The sequence below is a fragment of the Lissotriton helveticus genome, chromosome 4_1, assembly GCF_964261635.1.
Source record: "Lissotriton helveticus chromosome 4_1, aLisHel1.1, whole genome shotgun sequence".
NCBI classification, from domain to species: domain Eukaryota; kingdom Metazoa; phylum Chordata; class Amphibia; order Caudata; family Salamandridae; genus Lissotriton; species Lissotriton helveticus.
Genome location: NC_136063.1, coordinates 965134059 through 965158197, shown reverse-complemented (window position 1 = coordinate 965158197; position 24139 = coordinate 965134059). Strand labels below are relative to the sequence as shown.

Below are 24139 nucleotides of genomic sequence, written 5' to 3'. Positions count from 1 at the left end.
CCTTCGTGCAATATCCTGGTGTGGACGCATGTGACTGCCTTAAAGGTCCCTGATGCCATTACCACATACTGGCATGCCATTGTCGTCTTTGGTTCCATTTGTCCCTCCCTCCAATGTTTTCTAATTGCTGCCACCACCGCGGCATGGAGCAAGAAGTCACCTGTGGCAGGTCGTATCTCTCTTGTAAGGCCCCAAAGGACAGCAGCTCTCCCTCCTCGTAGAGGTCCCCTACCATCTGAATTCCCAGCCGCTCCCATTCTTCAAGAGTATACCAGTCACTCCCATGGGGGAGCGCAGTCAGCATCCCCAATGGGATCTCCGGAGCATATGGATGCAAGACTCCTGCTTTACGCTGGCTACGATTCCAACATGACCTCAATGTATTCTCCTCTAAGGACAGGTCCCTTGTTAGAAGCACCTGTTGTAGAACTATATACGATAGGACATCCTTTTGCATCCCTGTCCCTCTCATGTGATCAGGGCCTCGAAACTCCATTGCAATCGCCTGTGTTAGAACCTGTAGCTGCGCCGCCAAGTAGTACATTTCAAAGTCCGGGGACTGCCAGTCCTCCCTCCAACTTCGGTCGCATCAGTTTGTCCAATGCTATCCGTTTCCTACCAGTTCCCCATAAAAATCCTATGATCATTGTTCTCAATTCTCTGAACAGCGCTGGTGGGACCCACACAGGGAGTGTCCGGAAGTAGTACAGTAGCCTCGGTAATGCCACCATTTTAAGTAAGGCTATTCTCCCCATGAGTGATAACGGGAGCGTGGCCCAGAATGCCATGCTCCCCTTTAAAGCGCGTACACATCGCCCTATGTTTCCTTCCAGGATGTCTGCAGTGTCATGATATATCCTGACACCGAGATAAGTGATGCACCTCGGTTCCCACTTGATCCTCTGGGAAAGGGTCGGAGCTACTGTGTTGGGCCGCACCGGCAATAGGCTTGTCTTACTCAAGTTCACTTTAAGCCCAGATAATTCTCCAAACCTAGTCAGCAGGGTAATCGCCCCCTGTAATGCTCTCTCGTGTTTTCCAGATATAGGAGTAAATCATCTGCATATAGTGAGATTCGGTGTGGCTTCGCATTCCGCCAAAGCCCGTCAAAGCACTGTCCCGATCTCGCCCGTACAGCAAGGGGCTCTATTGCTAGAGCAAACAACAGCAGAGATAATGAACACCCCTGCCGTGTCCCCCTCATGACCTGGTACTGGTCAGATATCAGTCTCCCCAGTCGCACCCTTGCCACCGCTAAGGAATATAGAACTTTGACCCATGTTCCAAACTGCGCACCCAGGCATAATCGCTCAGCACTGTCCAGAGATACATCCATTCTAGGCTATCAAAAGCCTTTTCTATGTCTACTGAGAGCACTGCTGGTGTGTCCAGGTCATGGTGGTCTGCGCCCAGTATCCCCAGGAGCCTGCGTATATTCGCGGAAGTGTTCCTAGTTGGAATAAATCCAGCCTGGTCCAGGTGTACTAGCGTGGTCATGTGTGGTAAAAGCCTAGTTGCTAGTATCCTGCTCAGTATCTTATAGTCCGTCGTCAGCATAGATAACGGCCTATAAGATGTGACGTCCTCCCCGTTCCTGCCTGGCTTCAAGAGGGGGATGATCAACGCCTCTCGCATGGAGGATGGCAAATGACCCAACTCCTTTGCTTCTTTATAAACTTCTAGGAGGCGCGGAGCAAGTACATTCACGTACTGTTCATAGAATTCAATTGGCAACCCATCTACACCTGGAGTTTTGTTCCGAGCCATATGCTTGATTGCACTACGGATCTCTTCCAGTGTGATATCGTCCCAGTTGCTTAGCCTGTTGCTCCTCCAAGTGTGGGAGCCCTCCAGATAGTCAGCTATTGCGTCGCCCTCTATCCGCAAGCTACTCTCGTACAATACCTCATAGTAGCCCAGGAAGCGTGTCAGGATCTCGTGTTGGGTGTACACTATAGGGTTTGGTTTTGTTTCCATTGCGAACACCGAGCCCCCTCTCGGTTTCGGATTTGGTAGCCATGGCAACAACGCTCCAGCTTTATCCCGCTCCGCATGTACTCTGGCCGTATACTGCCTATAGTCGTAACTGCGCAATCGTTCTACCTCTACCGCTACCCGTTCCTTTGCCTCGAGCAATTGTGTGTGTAATGCTGGCCGCCCCGGCCTCTGTTGTTCCAGTGCCCTCAGTGTTTTTTCGGCTTTGTCTATATCAGCCAACAGCACCTTCCTCATCCCTGCATATTTGCTGATACATATCCCTCGGATCACCACCTTGAAGGTGTCCCATTCCATTGCTCTGGTTGATGCCGTTCCCTCATTGTCTGCAAAATATTGTTCTATGCCTTCCCCAATCGCTGTTGGCGATCTCGCTAAGTCCCAGTTAAGAGCTATCAGCAAAGGGTTGTGATCCGATATAGTCCTGGTTAGGTACTCTGATCTACCCACCATGGTGGCCATCGGTCCCGAGCACAGAATCGCATCTATGCGAACATGGAGCTCATGGAGTGCCGAAAAAAAGGAGTAGTCCCTATCTTGGGGGTGCTGACTACGCCAAACATCCATTAAGCCCCACCTGTCCTGCCAATTTAATCTGTTCTGTGTTAGCCTGCGTACTGGTGAGTCCGCTAGCGGAGGATGAGACCTATCCAAGTCAACATCCGTGATTGAGTTAAAATCTCCTCCTGCCAATATTGGGTTAGACAAGTAGTGCGCCAGGGCACCCGATAAATGTTCGAAAAAATGTGCCTGATCTTTGTTTGGTGCATATATACTGCAGAGTGTGATGTCCCTCCCATGCAAACGGCCCTCCACTGCTACATATCTGCCTTCTGGATCTACAACATGTTGCGTAGCCTGAAAAGGGACCCTCGCTCGCACCCAAATCATGGCACCTCTCGCAAACGCCGAATACGATGTACAGAAAACCTGGCCCCTCCATCTGCGCTGTAGTGCTTGCCCCTCCGCTTTAGTAAGATGAGTTTCTTGTAGGAAAGCTATTTGGACCCCCCTTCTAACTAAGTACTTTGTGTCGTACTAAGGACTTTGTGTCGTCTGGCCATTGTGTGCAGGCCTCGCACATTCCAGTAAATGCAAATCAATTCAGGTAATGCTCCCATCGCTAATGAGCCAACTCCCCACAATTAGTCCAAAGCATCCGCCCACACCAAGCGTTCCCTTACTCCGAACAACATTCCCAACTGTCCTCCCCCACCTCCCCCCCAGAACAGGACCCAATATCAAATTATCAGCCCCCATCCAAACACAAGAAAAGCAACTCAAACACTCAACTATATTCCGCAGTAGTCACCACGGATTTGCCTTATGGGCTGGTGGGGTGCAACTTCGGTCCAACAGGCAGCTATGCCAGCCCATAGCCCCCATCGCCGCGATCCCATGGTGAGAGGCCTCAGCATTCGACCTCTATCTCCAACAGTCATATGGCCATCGCCTCTTTGCATCCGATCAGCTTCAACATCCATCAGCCCAGGCGGCCGCCCCCGCCCTACTCATCCAACACTCCATCTGACGTGTCCGGCGTGATCTGCGGGCCCCGAAAGCTGTCCGCCTCTGACAATTCAGTTTCTGAACACATTTTGTGCCCTTCCGATTCCGTTCCTCGCGTCGACGTAGTTTTTTGCGTCCCAGAAAGCTCCAGCACCGCCTGCAAGGCTGCCCGCCTCTCCTCGCCTGTTTGAGAGGCCGATGGTTTCTGCGACCCCTGTCGTCGCCGACGTATCCTCTGTGACTTTCGCACCTGCCCTAGGTCGTGGTGCTCTTTGCGATCTGTTCCAGCTCTATAGGTTTCCAGCCACGCCCACGCCTCGGCAGGCGTATGAAAGAAGTGCGTTATGCCCTCCAGTATGATCCTCAGCTTTGCTGGGAAGAGCAGGGAGTATTGAATTCCTTCGTTCCTGAGTTCCCGTTTGATTGATAGAAAGGATGTTCGGAGCTTCTGAGTCTCATACGTGTAGTCCGGAAATAAGGTCACTTTGCTGTTATCTACTGTGAAGGGCCCGTCACTGCGTGCCTTTTGGAGCAACAAGTCCCTATCCTTATAATGAAGTAGCCGCGCAACTACAGGTCTTGGCGGGCAGCCCGGCCGCGGGGGCCTCGCGGGGACACGATGCGCTCGTTCGAGTGTGAAGAAAGTGGACAGACCCTCAGGGGCCACTGTTGCTTGTAACCAGGACTCCAGGTATCCAATCATGTCTTTTCCTTCAATTCCTTCCGGCAGACCTACGACGCGTATATTATTACGCCGGTTCCTGCCTTCGGATTCCTCAGCCCTCTTCTCCAGGGCCTGTATCCGTTCCAAAGCGGTCGCCATCTTGCCCTCAGGGCTGCATGTGCCGTGGCTAAGTCTTGGAGTGTGTCCTCAGTGGATTTCACCCTGTCCTTCAGTTTGTCATGATCCGCTCGCAAAAGCCCCAGTCCTGTCGCCACCTGAGCTATATCCTGCTGTAATGCCTCCCGCGTTGCTGAGATAGCCTCTAATATGCGGTCCAACTGTCGTTGTAGGTCCGCAGGTCCCTGTGGCACCTGGCCTTACGTCTCGGATTCCATGACTCCATCTGGTTTCCCTTTGGGTTTGCCCATACTCGGAGTATTGTCACTTAGTCTCAGCCAGCGTAACCAGATCGCGTGAGAAACAGCTGCGCGCCGTGCTCCTCCCGGCACATTAGTCGTTGGATGCAGAACCACAAATCAGCCAGTATTGTGTAGCGAAGAGGCAGGACACTATCATCGGCCACATATGTCTACCACTGTCTCTGTAGTCTCTGGTACTAGCCCCGGTCACTCAGTTGGTTAACCGTTGCCCAACTCCAATTCACTGTATTTTGAGCTCCCACCTTCGTCGGTCAACACATCCTTTCTCCTGTGATACCTATCGCCCTTATTCAGTGTGATGCAACCGAGCGGCCGCCCCCCTGATACGCACTCGTGTGCTCACAGTGCAATCCCACTTCCGGATTTTCAGTGTCCTGCACTGTGCCGTGGGCAATAGCTCACTCCAACTCAGGGTGAGCCCAGCTCCCCTCGATTGTCCGCCGCTTTCAGCGCCCCTGTGCTAGGCCATCACCTCAATGGGCTCCGCCGCTGACATGCTCAGGTCTGTAGCCTTTGCCCCGGTTGCGCTCCAGTGGCGGCGAACACCGCGACGACTCCTCTCCGCCGCTCCTCCAGCTCTTATGATGTTCGGCCCTCTTTTGTGGGTCTTCCCACGGCGTCTGACTTCCCTTCCTTCCTTCGCCGGTGGCTCCGGCACCGTATACTCCGCTCCCCACAATCCAACATCCAGCCAAGGTCTGGGACGCGGCCCGCCTGCACCCCGCTAGCTCCACCACTGCGCAGGGCCCTAGTTCCGCTGCTCCCCACTCACCAGGGCCTCCACAGGCGCGTGGTCCATCGGCCGCCGCCACCTCCGTCCATCCGTCACACCTCGGCGGCACTCGAGAAACTGGGCTCCTCTCAATCTCGGCTGGACGGCTCGGCCGCTCGCCGCGCGCTTCCTGCGCCACTCGTTTGGGCTTCAATCTCCCGGGTTCTGCTACTGCGGGCGGCGACCCTCAAGGGCAGGCGGTCCTGATGTCCTCCCCAAGCTAGTGTCACGCACTCCGTAACACCCGCTCTCAGTGCTATGTTGTCGCCATTTTGTGATCTTAGCACCCCGCTCTGTTCGTTCCGCCCGGGCTCAGCGAGGATCGCTTTCCCCCTTATTGCTGTAGTGTTCTCAATCGGGCACCCTTGTGCACCGCTGTTGTGCCGTTCGATCGGCCGCTGCTGTGACGGTGCCACTGGTTCGCTACACTGGGTTTTTCTTTTGCAAGGCTACCGGTGCGGCCGACATTTTAACTTGCCTCCGCAGCGGGGCTCCGTTGTGTGTTCTTCGCCTCCGTACGGCGCTGAGAGGGTCCCCGGTCGTTCCCAGGTCCTCCATTTCTATTGATTATTGTTCCGATCTCTTTCTGGTCTCGTTTCCAGGTCCAGTTAGTGGTTTTAACAGGATAAATGTGGGATCGGGCGCGGAGCTCCGAGCTCACGCCGCCATTCCCATCGGCGCCCAAGCCACGCCCCCCTAAGTATTCCATGCCATGATCCCCATGATCTTTCTCGCTGTCCTCCCTGTCAGAGCTCGCCCCTTCTGGTACTGACGTGTCTCCCTCAGTAGGGCAAGTGTCCTCTTGTCACTGGGGAACACTTTGCTCTGGTGTTGATCTGTGCGCCTAGGAAGATCTTTACCTGTTCTGGTTCCATCGAGGATTTCCCCCATTGTATTGAGAATCCCAGTTCTGTTAGCTCCTCTGTGACCCGCTTTGCATGTTCTTTGCAGAGTTTATAGGAACTTGCTTTTATTAGCCAGTCGTCGAGGTAGTGGTATACATGAATCCCTTCCCTCCTTAGGTGCGCTGCCACGTCTGTGAGGCACTTGGTGAAGACCCTTGCCACGGATTTTAGTCCGAAGGCCAAGGCAGTGAACTGGTAGTGTTCTTTGTCGATGGCAAATCTCAGTAGATGTTTGTGCAGTCTGTTCATGGGAATGTGTAGGTAGGCGTCTTTTAGGTCTATGGTGGACATAAAGTCTCCGTCCCTTATCTGAGGGATGACTTCTTGAAGAGATGTCATTTTGAATTTTTGCGTTTTTATGTATTTGTTCAAGAACCGTAAGTCCAGTATGGGTCTTAACGTTTCGTCCACCTTTGGTACGAGGAAGTAGTTCGAGTACACCCCCTTGTTTCTTTCTTTGAATGGTACTGTTTCTATGGCCTCTTTTTGGAGGAGTTCCTGTTCTTCCTCTATGAGTAGAACTCGTTCTTTTCCTGAGCACGCTTTCCTTTTTGGTTTCCTGTTTGGTGGTTTCTTTTCCATTTCTATGCAGTATTCGAACTGTATGATGTTCAGTATCCATTTGTCTGTTGTTATTTTCTTCCATTCCTGGAAGAAGTGTTTTAGTCTGCCTCCTACTGGTGTTACATGTTTGTTGACCTTTAGCCTGTGTAACCCTTTTTTCTTGGCTCTGTTGTGCTACTCCCATAGAGGTGTTGTGGGGGTGGGCACTTCTGGTGGTGCGGAGTCACCTTGAGGTGGGTTGCTGGCCCCCTCTTCTTGTCGTCCATTTGCCCTCCCGCGAAAGGACTGGCCCGAGCTGGTATTGCCAGGTTTGCTTCTGCTGGCCCTGCTGTGTTTGGCTGTCGCCCTGGTAGCTCTGCTGGAATGTCTGATGGGACGTTCCTGGTTTCCCCCTCTTTCGTTGGGCCTCCGTGCCGGGGTGCCTCTTTTCATTCCTCTGAATTGCAAGGCCCCCATGGATCTTGCAGTTTCATTTTCCTTTTTCAGTTGGGTCAGTTTCTCATCCACTGGTGCTCCGAACAGGGTTTCACCATTGAAGGGGGTGTTCAGGATGTTATTCTGTACTTCCGGCTTGAAGTCTGATATTCTCAGCCAGGCATGCCTTCTCTCTGTGACCCCGATCATCATGAGCCTACAGGACGTGCTGCATCAAGGGCTGATTTTAGGCATGAGTTGGCTATATTCTTGCCTTCTTCCACCAGGTGTGTTGCCCTCTGTTGGTATTGCTCAGGGAGGTGTTTGAGCAGTTGTCCGACCTCGTTCCAATGCTGGTATGTATGCCTGTTGAGTCGGGTATTAGAGTTGGCAATGCGCCAGTGTACTGCTGCATTCCTCTATCTTCCTTCCAGTGAGGTCTATCCTCTTACTCTCTTTGTCAGGTGGTTGGCCTGAGTTTGTGGGAACGTTGGCCCTTTTTCTGGCTGTTGCTGCAATGATGGGAGTCAGCTGTGACGGATCCCTGGATGTAGGGAGGAGTGTTTGTATTTTTTCTCTGTCCTCGGAGTGACAGACCTGCAGCTTGCTGGTTTTTTGAATGCCTCTCTCCCCTGGTCCAGGACACTTGGTAGAATGGGGAGGAATTGACTCCTGGTTTGAGTGGGGAGCAGGGTCTCTAGGAGGAAGCAGGCCTTTGGTTTTTCTTCCTCCAGTTTCACTCCATAAGCTGTTGCCGCTTTCCTGATAACCATGTTGTAGATCCCAATGTCATCTGGCGGCGAAGGCCTTGAAGGGTACGTCTCAAAGGCCTCTTCCGGGCTTTCGGCATCGAGGTCCTGCCAATCCAGGTCCTGCGCCACCAAGGATGCCGAGTCCATACTTGTGCGCTGGTCTTCTTCGCCTTCCTCGAAATAGTATAGACCCTCCTCCTCTTGGTGTTCCTGGGGCTCTAGAGTTTTCAGCGGCTCTTCGTCGTCGAACTCCTCCTCGTCTTCGACGATAGTTGTTGCCGGTTTCGATGGGATGGTGAACCTCTTCATCCGCTTGTCAAATTCTCTTTTCCTTTGCAGGATGTTATCCATTTCGGCCTCGAGCCTTCGCTTTTTCCTTTCCATCTCGGCGGCCTGTTCGGCGTCGAGTTTTTCGGACGATCTCTTCGACGTTGATTTCGAAGAAGCCTTTGGGTCCTTTTCCTTCGGCATCGAGTGCTCCTTTTCGGGGGCCTGCTTCGACTACCTAGGCTTCTCGTGTGTTTTTCGCCACCTGGGAGTCCATTTCGAAGGATCCGCTGGGCTGTTTGTTCCTGGATGCAGCTGCGGCCGTCGAAATTTTCGGCGCCGGTGCTCCTTTCGTGGACTTAGACTCTGTTTTTCGAGAGTCTGACTCAGGCTTTCGAGAGTCTGTCGGCGCTTTAGGGGTCGACGTCTATCCTACCTCTTTTGTCGTTTTCTTATTGGTCTCTACAACCGTGAAGTCATCTGGTCCCTCGGCGATGTTGTCCTCTTCGTCTTTTGAGAGGCCCAAGTCCCGAAGCGACAGAGGTTGGCCTTTTCCTTGCATGCTGTGGTTGGCTATCCTCTGCCGCTCTCTAATCCGGAGGGTCTTCGGCGTGAAGAAGGACCAGGCATTGCAATCCTTGCTTTCGTGGTCTACCGGCAGGCAGAGGTTGCAAACCGGGTGCTGGTCCTTCTGCGCTTACTTGTGGTGGCAATTGCGGCAGAATTTTAACGAGGTCTTGTCCATTCCTGCGCTCAGGGGGCCCCCTGTGTGTGCATTCTCCATTGGATATCGAAGTATTCAAAGTTCTCCTTCTTCTTCGTCGTCCCGGCGGTCTTGTTCCTGGATGTATTCTCCAAACTTTTTCGGTAGATTTTAGCTTTTTCCTTCTTCTTTTCTCCAGAAACTCTGGAACCGCTCGGTGACAAGACAGACCCTACGGCGGAAAAAATAATCTGAAGATGGCGCCCAAAGGTGGGAGCTTCCGCAGGAAGTGTGCAGACGTCACAGGAAGTACACCAGAAGGTGGGACGTCGACGCCCACCTGGGCTACGAAAAAAGATAGAAAGACTACGATTCCGGACCCAACCACTAGACCGCAGAATAATGCACAACATAGTGAATCCAGAAAGATTCACGCTGCAAAACAGGCAGATCTCCACAATCTTTTTCAGCAGAGGTGAGCCTGCTTCCCGTTTTATTCTAATGTTATGTACTGCTTGCTATTCGGATTTAAGTATGAGAATATATGAAAGATCAAATGCTGATAAATAAATTAATTACTTACCAGTAACTCCAGTCCTCCAGCATTGGTATCTTACACATATTCACATGAGACTCTCTCTCCTCACTGGTCAGAGGCGTACTTTTGTCATGTGCTCCTCATACTCGTATCAAATGAGAGCTACAGCGGCCTTTATGGACACTAGGAGAGTTCAGCATTTTCTCTCGCTGACTGAAGTTTGGGTTCTTTAAAATGAGGTGGATGTGCTCCTAAACAAAAGCTGTTGTTGAGGGCCTTTGGCCATTTTAACATTGTTTACTTCTATTTAAAGTTAGCAGGAATTTCCAGCCTGACGACAAGGAATGATTCAAGCATGTGAATATATGACAGACCCAATGGTGGAGAAAGCATGCTTATAACGCTGTGCATCTTGGCAAATCTCTTTACTTGATATCACATAGTGCTAGTCCTATAAAAGAGAACTGTATGTGACATAGTCTATCCAGGCAGGTATCTGTCTCCCCTCATTCTTGCTCTACACCTGTTAGCTCTCCTTGATCCCTAAGACCTCTTAGTAGACAACCGGCAACTACAGCCAGAATAGAACAATCTGACTGAGATCATAAAAGTAAAAAATATCAACACAATAAAAGGACCTGCAGAGCTAACCAGAGTTGCCAGCATATCACAAACTATAAAAGTGTATGTTTATCTCTGGCACTTCCTAATTCATCACACCACCAATTACTGCATCCCATAACACGATAACCGCACCTCAATGGCCATCACGCATGACATGAAAACACTTCAACATAGGTTCAAAGACAAAACATTGCACTTCCTAACACCCCACACAATATAATGCGCTACTGTGAATAAGTGCTTCAGTGCCCCACATAAGAGTAGTAAGGGCTATACAAATGGTACAATAAAATACAATTTAACTGCAAACAACAACATGCTACCCATTTTAGTGGTTACACGATTCACACTCGTGCCATGCACACTATTGTCCTCAATGATATAATTTCAATTGTCATCATTGATGTTACCATGATGCCATAGAGCATGTCACAAGTGAAGTAATATGTGAGGTCATAAGTAGAGTATTTCAAGGGCATGAGTTATAGTAACTTGAAAAACTGAAACTGGTCAAATTTTTGTGTTTTCTTTTGTTTAAAATGTTACGTTTAAATTTACATTTGTACCTACCTATAACTTAACTTTTACCTTTGTGTTTTTCAGTGAATTTCTCAAGTCTTTTTAACGTAAAGTAATATTTTATTACAATACCTAACTATTCCAACTCCTAACAAATGATATTTATATCAGTGGAGAAATGTGGACAACTGATAACAGGTGTTTGAACCTCTAGACCTCAACACCAACAAATACCCCTTCAACAAATATGTGGTACCTGGGAGTTATTGCTGGGCTAGACAGGTTTGACTTCCTCCCAGAAGCCGGAGTCTTCTTTAGTTCGGGTGGTGTCATCATGCCATGTTTGGCCTTGGGAGTACTGGGGCTGGTTGACACTAAGAAACTTCTGGTTTCACCAGGGTGTTTCCTCCTTTTTTTGCACATGTTGCATGTGATAACCTGTAAAGGTTTAAAGAAAAGAAGGCAAGAAAACTGAGATATCTTTAAAATGTATAATGAAAAGAAAACTATTAAACTTTCAATGACCCAGAACCAACATATTAGAAAATAAATTAACGAATGAATATCCAAATAATTATTCAGAATAAACTAAATATACAGGCTTAATACACAAGTGCTAAAGGATCATTACATTTAGTATTTATATTTTTATTAAGTTCATTTCAATGGTTACTATCCTTTTGAATAGGAAAATTAACTTGATGATCTACCATGTAATCTTACAAACATATATAAATACTGTTATCTGTACTATATGAGTAACCAAAAACTGAACTAACACATGCCACTTACAAATACCTTAACTTGCGTATAAGGAGCAGCAAATTGAGGATTAAAAAAAAACAACAAATGTGCAATTTTTCGGTTTGGGGCAGGTTCAACTCGGACGCATGGATAATTAATTTTCCACCCTATCTCCAGGCTCTACATTAGCATGTGCAAGTCTTACTTCATACTGTATAACATGGCGTTACAGATTGTCTAACATGAAGAGAACAGTTTCCCAGAATTTAACTTGTGATGTGTACAGTTGTGAGCACTGTCCCTAAATGGTTTGATACTCTGCGTTTCATTGTGCTTGATTTCCTGTAATTATCCACCTAAGCAGAGACTGCTTAACCTACTTGCTTTATCACTGTCCAGTACGAAAATGCATCATACTACGGCTAGAATAATTTGTAATTGGTGAATGAACATGGTTTAGACGTGGCCTTGTGGAGGGAAAAATTAAAACTCTTTTTGCTTCCACTGAAAGAAAATCGTGCACAAAGTGCGTTTTACATGTTACATATATAGAGGGCAATAATTGCATTGTAAATATTTCAATAAGTCTTTTAAAATAATAGAAATAATGAGAAACACACTGCGTCGCCATGATAATTGCACCTTGGCGAAAAGAAACAGTTGTGTGAAAAAATACGCACTTCAATTCAGTACCTTCAATTCTTTAACACCAACATATGGCACATGTAGGTTTTCCAGATCACTCCATCTATATGAAGCTTTTTGTATCTAAATATCTACACCATCAATATCAAACGAATGGATTAACTGGAGCAAATTAAGACTACATATCTTTAAAAAAGTAGAATTAAAACATTTTAAGGAACACAAAGGGGTAGGGAAGCAATGATCGGGCGGTGTAAAGGGCAAGCAAAAGTCGTAATTCGGCCAGTCAAAAGGATGGTATAGAGGTGATGCCCCCGGGGAATGTCAAACACAAGAAGAAAAAAGCAAGTCACCCAATAAAAGATAAGAAAATGAGAGTGACAATAAAGGCAACCAATGGTAAGCAATGGATGGACTCTAAGCCCACTGTATGTTTATGATATGGTCCACAAGAATTCTTTCCCAAACAGACAGCTAAAGGCTGTCTGATGTTGTGACCTAAAAATCAGGCCTTGCTGGCATCTTGTCGAGTTGAGTAAAGCTACTCTCCTGATACACACTTGCTCTATGTCTCCTCTCTTCAACGTTCGTGAGCAAAGAGCACCAAAGGTGTTCCGTACAGAAATCATCCCGAACTTCCACTTAATATTCCATTCGTTCTGATCTCATAGTATTCTATAAAGTGCTCAAAACATCCTTGTGTCTTTTCTAATGCACAGAAGTTAACTGATGTAATTCCCAGAGGCTGATAATGTCATGGTGACCATGTTACATAAATTCAACAAAATTATTGATAATGGGCGTTAGAAAATTAATTGAAGACTACCAACCGTCAAGCGACAGAACCGCCACACTCAGAAGCCTTAACAGTACTATTGGCACCTGGGATACAGCGCAAGGCAATAACATGTATGCATCACCTTCTAGCCCCAGTCTTTAATTTACGCTCATTAGAACCCTTGAAAATGAAATGGGAACAAACACTTGGGCATGCCATATTTGTAAGGAGTAAATTAGTCAATAGAAATCCATGCTTTAACTAGACGCAACTAAACTATTTGCACTGTACATACATACCTCTACCCGGCGCACCTAGCCAATATGTATCCAGGGTGTCCATCAGAATGTCCCAGATGCAGAACCAAGATGGCCAATTTTTTCTACATGGTGTGGACTTGCCCATGCATTATACCCTCCTGGTCTAACATCCTTAAGCTGCTTAATGAGCTAACAGGTAGAGCACTGCCTAACATGGCGGAGGTGTGCCTGCTGGGAGTGTTTCCGAGACCTTAGTCAGCCAAACACACATCCAGGTTTATCGACCTGGCCCTACTAATAGGGAAACAAACGATATCCATGCATTGGAAAGCAGCAGTGCCACTGTTAAGGACACATTGGCTTCGTGAATTACCTCAGTGTAGGGCAGCGGAGATAAAGGCCATGTCACATATCTATCAGCAGAAGAGACATAGATCTGCTAACACTCACTGGGACACATTACTTCTGGCTCTATAAGCCAATTCTAATAAGATGCCCTCGTGATCATGAAACACTGACAATAAACACATGCATGGAAAAATAATACCACACTGTTGGTGAGAAAACGTATATCTTCCCCAAACATACCAGAAAGGTGAACCATATCCAAGGATAACTAGTGTGATAGGGAATATGGGGTTTACTCTGTAATATAACCAATATATACATTAATAATAGGACAACAGCACAAAAATGGGGAAACCAGTAGCAGAGTTGCACCAGCAGGGACTTGAGGATCAATGTATGGATTATGATGAAAATGTTTCTAGATGCATATATTCTGTGATATAATAGCTCCGACGTGATATGAGTGTAGTGCAAAAATATCCATGTATACTGACCAAAGATGCAGGAATGACAAAGCATGATAAATGTATGTAGACTTTTCAATATCTTGAAAATTAATAAAGAGCTATTTAAAAATAAGACTACCAGCCATCCTTCAAAATCTTAAATATCTACAAGACCTAGTCTGTGGTCGTTACTTTTTTTGCAAGTATATAACTTCTCCAGATATCTTCCTGCCACCGTCCTTAAAACTCATCTTAATCGCAGCCCACCTCTAGCATTCCCACATTATTTACTATTATTGAGCGAGCAGGCCAAATAAAAAAAAGCAAGCAGGTTTTAACTCACTGATGTGAAGGTAGCCATGGGAGTGTTGATTTGCTGTTGATGCAGCAAGACTGACCAATTCCTCTGAGCCAATAAGTCAGTGACTCAGTACAATGCATAGTATTTATATGCTGGCTTGCTGTCGTCACATTCTCAACTGCTAAAACGGCAATCAACATGATTTACCAAAGTACATAGATTTTTCTGTCATTTCAGCTCATGTCAATGAAACTACTTGAGTGCATCCAACTGTACTGGGTCAACTACCACAGGCAATGAAGCTGACGCAGACACATGTTATGATGCAGTGGTTCAGGCTCTGAGATCAATGGCCATTGACAGAACAAATATAATTATAAAAAAACATTTCACTAAGTCCAAAAGTAATAAACTAAAAGGATCACTTCCAAATCCGTACCATGCTCATACAATTAAAAGACAGCATTTGTTCCTTTCATGCTCCTGCACTTCCCACCTCCGCTTCTAAACTCGCCCAAGACACCACCATCCTCCTGTTATATAAAAATAGCATCAACTACGTACAAACAACGTTTCAGAAATTAAGAACAGAATATTATAAATTATATTGACATGCAGAGCACATTATGGTCTTGCAATGCCCACCCAGGTGTGGTGAAATGTCATAAAAACTCCTCTAAGATACTGGAGGACCAGAAAACATGGTAACCTATTAATATCCCGAGGGCAAAATGGGATATATAAATCTTTTGACTAATAGAAGTAACAATACTGAAGAGCTTTCAGTAATCGCTCTCACCCTAACCAGGGGAATTTTCCCATGCTGAATAGGACTGCTTTTCGATATGGTCATGTGGCAAGAGAATACAAGCACTTACAATGCAATAGGTCTCACATTTACGCAAGTTTAAGCGAATGGCATTGTGAATGACAATGCCTATTATTTTTGTTGTTTAAAACATAAATAAAAGGCATTGTCATTTATAATAGTTTGAACTCGCGAAAATGTGAGACCTATTGCATTGCAAATGCTTGTTTAAGTTTAAAACTGAGTACGGCACCGCTTTAAGGACACTGCGCTTGGTTTCTTTTAACTTTAACACAGAGCATGGTGTCCTTGAAGCGGGCACTGCGCTAAGTGTTAAAGTTAAAAAAATAATAATTAAGAAACAGAGTGCGGGGTCCTTGAAAAGGCGCCGCACTCAGTTTTAAAGTAAAAAAAAAAAAAGGAAACCGAGCGGGGTGTCCCTGAAGCAGGCACCGTGCTCATTATGAAAGTGAAAAATAAATAAATAAATAAACAGAGCACGTTGTCCAAGAAGTGAATGCTGCGTTCAACATAAAAGTTATATATAAATAAATAAACTGACGCGGTGTCCCTAAAGCCTGCGCCGCACTCAGGATACAAATACAATAAAATTGCATCCGCCATTGTCCCCATAAGTGCCCATAAACAAAACAGTGCTGACCCCAGATAAAGCCAAGTAAAGGGTCCAGTCGTCATGGGCATGGGCGGTAACAAATGGAGACAAGGAGGTAACAAGGTGGGAGTAAAAAAGCCTCATAATGAATCGGATGCCAGCATTTGCCAAGGACAATGACACCAGTCAATGAAAAGTACGGGTGGAGAGATGGCAAGGTTTACGCAGCATACTCGACTACTGCATGCCTCTCTGCCGCTAGGCTCGACCTAAAAATGTGGTTCCATTTGGTCCATGATCAAAAGATAAATAAACAATCAAAGTACACAACATGTAGGGTTAAATGCCTTGTTCACTTGATTGTTGACTGATGCCTAATAAACCAGAAAAGCTAACTTGCATTTTACATTTATTTAAATAATCCTTTCAATCACACTTTAAATACAACTTAACTGCCATTTTCTAAAGGTGTATGAGAGCACCATAGCAATGTTAAAATGTAACCTATCAGACTAAATATTAGAGTGGGTTGAGATGAAGTTACGAGACGGATAATAGGATTAACGAAATTACAATTAAAGAGCATCTCATAATTTCTTTATTTTATTTATCATATTTATTATCATTTATGGTTGGTACAACGAAGCAAAGATATTGCAACATGAGCTATTGTAATAGTCAATAAAAATGCGAATGAATACTCTGCATCACACTTGAACGGAGTAGTTAAATGTAGTCCAAGGGTAATGAAACTTTAGTCCTATAGTAGATACAGCAACATATAGTTACATTAATGAGGTTCCTTCCATTTGATTCATCTACAACCCTCAGACTTTTCCAATGTCCTAAGGGAACTTGTGAGCCTGGTAGATAGTTGTTTCCAGAATCTTATACTTGTCTTCCCGCAAATTCCTTTCGTTCATTTAAAGTGCCAATTTTGAACTACCAAGAGATTCACAGCATATTCTTCTGAATTCAAGACCCAAACTAAATAAGACCCTATGCACCCATTAATATATAAATCAGAATCTAGGATATTCAACTTTGCCATCTTTGGAGTGAGAGCTACATGTAGACCCAAAACATCTTAGCAAATCTGCACAATCCAGCGGCACCACACCATACAACAAAAAGACTTGCCATCATGCCATAATCGGGTCAGTGTAAAATATACACGCTGTGGGTAGTGACATTGTATGTGGCGGAAGAAATCCACAATCGCCACCTCCCTTTGTGCCATAGGAGCCACATGCAGGTTTTTAGCCTTTCAGGGGCCCTGGTCCGCTTAACCCATCAACATAGAGAAAGCATCTAGCATATTCATTATCAGGTCTCTGTCACTCTTTGTGCTTTCTTATCTTCCATGTGCCTCAACTGTGAGCCTACCTTCTGAGGCACTGAAATTGGTTAGATTGTCGAGATCTTTTATGTATGGAATTAGTGAATGATGTAAATCCACATAACAAAAGATTGTGTGAGCAGGAAACAGAACAGGCGCTTATAATTCTGGCACATCAGTTTAAAACTCCAAGCGAGTTCCACCCCTCAAAAACTCGAAAGGCAATTACTAGTACCAAATCCATGCCAACCCATAAAAGAATTTCCTGCTTCAGGAACCATGCTACACCATGTCCTTCACTGAGTCCTCCAGGTTTTGAAAACACCAGGAGGGGCACTAGGAAGAGGCTATCCCCCGTACAGACAGTGGATAAACAAATGTGTGACCAGTGCTTGTACATGCTCTCGTATGCTGGATCTGAGCCAGTCCCACATAATCTCTGACCACAAGCAAGTGGGATGCACATAAGTAAGCGAGGAAAACCTTCACTCCCAAACCTATGTTAATTTATTGCACCTGGACATACAGACCCCAGGAAACTCCATTTCCATAGTTAAAAGCCCACACCATTGCGTTAACCTTCAAGACAAAATGCAACAAAAGTTTTTAAGCATATTTTTGCAGAATGTAACAGAGTTATGGAAGAGACATCATTTTAATCAGTCGTTCTCACCAATAAATTATTGGTAATATCTACATAGGTAATGGGCCCCAATGATGAAAATAATATTTATGTAAGGGTCTCCAATAGGGAAGCAATAGTGAGCAAAATTTCCCAAACAACTGCAAGACTCAAACCCAGTCACAGATATCCTCAGGTAATAGCATCTTGCCAGTGCAACCTTGAGATCAGACTGGGCGGTTCATTCTCTCATGATCTTTCCACTACAAACATGGTAGACACTGAATTTGGCCCAGTTAATTCCCAAGATAAATTCAGAATTTACCTAACAATGGGTCCAGTGCAACATAAGGGAAAACAAGATTTTCTATTCCTGGGGCACACTGAATACCCTAGGTTTTTGGTTGTGATGGATCTATTCCAGTAGTGGCTCCACGCAAACATCAATATAAGCAGAGATAGGGGGCACCTCTGCCAAGTGTCCAATCTAATAAAGTGATCCTGTCAGCTGTCCCACTATTGCCAGAGCATTGTGAAGGCACCTTTTTTATGGCGCATGGATCATCCAGGCCTAAAGCCAATTTGGTCTGGGTGAAATAACAAATTGATAACTTTGAGAAGGCAGTTTGCCAATACCTCAGCAAATCTTTTTTCCTTAACATTAATATGCCATATGGCCTTTAGGATGCACATCAGTGGGGTGTCTGTGTTTCAAAAGTTCAGGGATGGCTGCTTCACCTAAATCTCTGGGCAAGTCCCTTTCCAAAAGTGAGACCTCGTAGACTTAATGTAAGTATGAGGGTAAGGGCATTTGTGAATCTCTTTGAAAATTCTAAAGGGTTGAGAGTTGTCCACAGTGTATCTGTTTTATCGCCTTGTTCTCCACAGATTGAGAGTGTGGCTCCTGGACTGCAGCCCCCTCTGTGTGGTAAAGGCTGGCCTAAGAAGGATTGCTAAGAATTCACAAAGTTAGAATAGCTATGTAATTTTTAGCATTAGGTAGTAAACTCGTGATCTCTCTCCTTGGTCTGTGACCAGCGGCCATGTCTCATCCAGCATTCCACCTGTACACCAAATGACCTCCTACCTTTTTCTGAGCCAACATATCAGTATGTTAGCCTTAATCCCAGATTCCTAGAACCTACGTTGGAAGGCTGTCTAGATCCCTCTGGCTCCATCTGGGAAAATGTGCTGTGAATTCAATTTAGAACACTCCAGATCCCACAGCATGGCCCCATCTGCTGTTACATGGTACTGCGAACTGAGCTCAAAAGTAAGTACTTCCGAGCAACCCACAGCCTCACTTTTGTCCCTTTCAAGCTTATATACAACACCCATCCTCTTAGTTCTAGTGCTAAGAGGTGAGAAACTCTTAGCACCAGTCTGAATGGTGACCACATTCTTGAGGGGAAATCCACGTAACTAACTTGTAGGATTCGAAGAGTTAAGTCTTTATGTCCTATTCAACAACCACTCATCTGACCTACCACCAGTTGAATGGGAGAATGGTCGGGTAATCCTCTTGTGCAGAAGTATGTTATAGTAACCATATAGAGATGAAATACAGCCATGCAAGAAAGGGTCTTTTCGGGGGAAAAGTATTTATGTGCATCCTAAAAGAAAGTGAATCTCTAGTTCTTCAAGAGACCAACACCCATGCATCACTAAGGCCCAAGGAGTGTTTTGCAAGTAGCCTGTGCCTCTGTTCAGATTTTGTCTGGTACTCTTTCAATCAAGAATCTAGACAATCACCAAATCTCTATCTAGTACGGCAAAACCTAGTGCCACTTGGTCTAGGGTACAATCCAGGAACTGCAGAACAGTAGCTGTCAGCAGTGGTGAGGCAGAAACATTCATACTCATTAGTATTGTGCCATGTATTTAGTCTGTGAACATTAGATATCTACCTAAACGGTCATTGTAAACCCTTGGAGTTTTTAAGGGGAGTCACTTTTGAATAAGATCGCTAACCTTCTGTAACCTCTGATCAATCCCAAATGTAAAACTGTCTCGAACCTATATGTAGCAGGAATTTATAATAAGGGTCCATCAGGTGTATCTCTTTGTAGCAGCAATATATATGGATTTCCACGTTATACTGATTTCAAAATGGCTCCCCTTTTGATGCTATCACTGGACCTGTTAATATTCCATGACATGCCTCTGACTTACTTATAAAGCCCTTTCTATGATGAATCACAGAAACAGATAACTGAATAGAAACAAATGACAACGCAAACAGCCTCTTCCCACTCCCTCCCATTAACTCTGTATCGATTCTAAAGCATATGCTATGAATCCCCTGAGGGTGCCTCTACACCCGGGCCTCGGAGCTAGTCACCAGCATTGCCAGCCCACCAAGATTCCCAAACAACACATTCCCCTCTAGAACTAAAGCCAGAACACGGGGGCTAAAACTGAGTGAGCACTTTTAACATTTCAAATTCTGCTTTCACTGAAATAGTTATGTATATGCGTATTATTTGATATAGATCTAGGTCCTGTTGAGCCCACCTAAATGCGTAGAATCCATGATTGTACAAGTTTCCCACAGAGATCCTTCCTTTAATCAGTCCAGTTATTCAGGCATGTTGAATATGTAGGATTAAAATGTAGGATTCAAATTAAATGGTAATGTTAGCTTTACTGGTTATATGCAAAAGGGCACACAATTGATGGACGGAATGCAGAACAAATCAAAACATTCACCCCCAGTCAAGAGATCTGGGTTAAATCCATATTTCTTTTGCTCACCATGCCACCCCAGTTCAGACCTGGCCATATGCAAATCAGTCTTGACACTGTGCCTCATGGGAACAGTCCAGCCCGAACTTCCAAGCCAGGTCCTCCCCGGACTGTAAACAAGCATCCTCAAACCGGTTTCGGCGTTTCACCCCTCATCAGCCAGGATAGCTTGAATCCAGTGGCACAGGGACCCACGTCTGGGCATACCCAGTGCACTTAGGGCGAGAAAGCAAAAGACACACAATTAATGGACGGAACATTGATTGCATATGGCTGGGTTCCAACTGGAATGGCATGGGGAGCAAACCAACGAAGGATTGAGGCCCAGATCTCTGTACTGGGGTGAATGTATGGCATTGCTCTGCATTCTGTCCATCAATTGTTCTTTTTACATTTGTTACCCAGAGTGGAACGGGTATGCCCAGACGTGGGTCCCGTGCTCTCCATGCCACTGGAGTCAAGCTGTCCTGGCTTATGAGGGGTGAAACCCCGAAACCGGTCCTAGGATGCTTGTTTCCAGTCCAGGGATGACATGAACTGGCAGTTCGGGCTGGACGGTTCCCATTGGGCGCAGGGTCAAAACTGATTTGCATATGGCTGGGTTCAAACTGGAATGACATGGGGAGGAAAAAAACTATGGATTTAGGCCTAGATCTCTGTACTGGGGTGAATGTATGGCAATGTTCTGTATTCAGTCCATCAATTGTTCTTTTTGCATTACTGGTTATAAGAGCATATATTTGATATTCATAACTCTTTGGTTCTGCTTCACCCCCTCAAATGGCTTCCCTGCTAATAGACCAAGCTAGTATAATCATGATTAATGTGAAATCGAAAGTGACACAGTGTAGACCTCGCACACAGGTCTTAGGTTCTCGCTGTAGTCCTTGTGGTAAATTCGTTTTGCATTGTGAGGTCTAAGTGGCACTTCTGGAGGAGCTCTCTAAGCTGGTACCTGATGTTGACAAAGCAAGAGGAGAGTTTCCCTGTTGGAATCAATATAGGTAGTGATACCTCCAAAAAGCACTGCAGAAGACCTACCTCATCTCCTTTGAGAAAGCAAAACAAATTGAGTTTATTCCTCTGGTTCCACCCCTGTGCATCTTCAGCATAGTGCTCTAATGTCTTTGATGTGTTAGTGTTTTTTTTATGGTGACTTCCAATTCTGAGGTCCAGCTCTGCATCATTCAACAGTGCCAGAGGTGCAGAGCCTGCTGCCACGGAAAGAATCAGCCTTGGGAGCATTGGAATATTCAGTTTGCTGGGCAGTGGAGTGTATTACATCCTGGGATGTGACAGAATGATGGGGGACATGCCAAAGATGGGGAATATTGAGGGTATGAGGCTTCACCAGAAGTCAAGACACCTGGATCCCAGTGACCAGTTACCACTGTGGTAGTGAGGACCAGACTACTACCAAACCCTTTCCCTGACACAGCCCCCAGGGGCATGAAACAAATACAGGGGGTTGTGTTGAACACACTAGTGATAGGTTCAAGTGACAGATTCCCCAAGAGATAGCACTATCTGCAGGGGCATGAATGTACCATGATAGATAGAAGGAGTTACAGGGGAGGCTTATTCAAAACACAGACCTGGATGTGGCAAGGATAGAAGGACCTCCCACACTCCATCAGTGAACTGAACAAAGGCTTATCAGTGAAAATGACTTTTACTGAATCTGTGGTGAAAGCTGTGGAAGTTAAACAGGAGGAGTCATAACAAAATGTAGTGCATATGTAAAGGGAGTGGAGACAACTGCTGATGGACAGTGGTCCTCGGATAGTCAAAGGTGATTGGCAACCGCAGAATGGAGATAACCACTGGAGGCTGCAGTGGGGAGGAATCCGCTTATCAGATTTAAGTTTTGAGTCACTGGCGAGGAAGAAAACTATTGTGGCAAAAGACCTTGTGGTATCAGTAGGAATTTCCTGTACAGTTAAAAATGGACTATGGATAAAAATGAACTATGACGGGGGCGTGGCTTGGTAAGCCACATGGCGGACGTGATCTGTCCAGCCTGCCATATATCCGACATTAATCCTGGCATCCGGGTCTGTTTAAGACTGTAATCAGCGTGTTTGTGGTGCAGCACTGGCTCCTCTGTCGACTGGTGTAATCTAGGAGCCACTGTGGAGCCGAGATTCTGCTGCAGCGGGGGAGAGGCCTGGCAGAGGGCCCGAGAGCTGGAAGCGGCGCCTCTGAGGGAGATCCGGGGCCGAGTGCGGGGCAAGGCCTGGCCGGCGGGCGCATCTGGATGTGTAGTGCGGCCTTGTGCTACGGCGGGGGACCCGCCAACCGATCGGCTTTGAGGAGTTGTGCAGGTGCCCGGAGAATCGGACGACGGGCCTGCCGCGGAGAGACAGGAAGACCCGGCGGTTGAACCGGACCGCGGCGGTAAGGCGGAATGTCTGCAGTGAAGGGTGCTGCCGCTCCTGGGACCTGCGGCGGACTGAAGTGCGCGAGAGGAAGGCGGCCGGCGATTGGGGCGGCGGGCCTGTTCCTCAGAGTGCTCTCCTTCCTTGGCGCAGTGGCGGGGGCCGGCGGCACTATTGGGTCGCGCGGGGAGGCACCGGAGGATCAGTAGGCTGCCTCGCCCCCCCCTCAGTTACACTTGGCAGTGTCTGTGCGGTCCTGGTGCAGCGGCGGTGGTTGCCCCCCCCTTCCTTCAGTGACATAACGGGGATAGGAGGCCTGGCCGGTCCGTGTGGAGGGGCTGCCATAGCTGCGATTGGCCATTCTGCCCCCCTCATTTGGACATAGCGAACTTTCTGGGGCCTCCGCGCAAACACAACGCACTCCCCTCCCATCTGCAGTGAATGATGTAGCGGGAGAGCGGCTGAGCTGTGGGACTGCGTGGTGAAAGGCCGGCCGCTCTGTTTGGCTGCCCCCACCTCAGTGGCATTACCCTGGGCCTAGTGGGCCTTCAGCGCAGCGGTAGGAGAAAGGACCTGGTGTCCCACGAGATCGACCCATAGAGCGGTGTGGACGGGGGGATCAGCGGCATTATCGGGCCGCGAGGCTGGGACCTGAGGGTCGGGTCGCCTACCTGCATCTCGTCACCCGCTCCGGGAACTACTCTGGCCCTCTGCTATTTTAGGTGGTCCTTAGTACGGGCCACGGGAATGAGGGCCTGGCCGCTGGGGGTGCCCGCTGAGGCCTGCTAGTGGAGTGTCGGTGTGTGGGCTTCGCCCGCTGATCAGTGGAATCATCGCTTTGGGGGCTAGCTGGACAGTACACGCGGGTCCGAGGGCCCAGATGGACCGAGCCCCGGAGGTGTTTGGAGAGACAGCGTCGTAGGGCCTGGTGCATGTTGGTGTACACACGGCTGTCAGGTCGGGCCGTGGGATGAGCTGCTGTTAGTGCATCACTTGGCACAGCCATGACCAGGGACAAGGGAGGTGGCGGCTCGACCAAGCAGGGGCCGATTGACAAGTTTACTGGCCCGGGGGCGGGAACTGGAGCCTCTGGGGGACAGCCGGGTAAGGTGCTGGACAATGCGGCCCTTGTAGCCGCTATCACCCAATCCAGGGATATGTTGGACGCCAAAATAGGGGCAGTAGGAGCGGACGTTATGCTACTGCAGCAGGATTTACGCAATGCAGTGTCCCATATCTCTGAGGCCGAGACCCGCATCTCTGGTGTGGAGGATGATGTCACGGAATTTAAATGAAAGGTGGCTGCAATGGAGACCGTCCAAAAGGGCCTCACGCTCAGAGCGGAAGATGAGGAAGGACGGGCCCGAGGCAATAATCTCCGATTCGTTGGGTTTCCGGAGGGCTGGGAAGAGGGAAACATGGAACGCTTCCTCACGACCTGGCTGG

The 24139-nt window shown here is 47.1% G+C and overlaps 1 protein-coding gene across 1 annotated transcript in view; it reads right to left on the bottom strand.

Annotated features, from left to right (window-relative positions):
- The window catches only part of RMP24 (ribonuclease MRP subunit p24), a 254804-nt gene that overhangs the window by 12922 nt on the left and 217743 nt on the right, over positions 1 to 24139 (bottom strand). The window contains exon 4 of the mRNA XM_078685722.1: positions 10923 to 11104. Coding sequence (XP_078541848.1) covers positions 10923 to 11104 — 182 coding nt within the window. The remainder of the gene's footprint in view (positions 1 to 10922; positions 11105 to 24139) is intronic.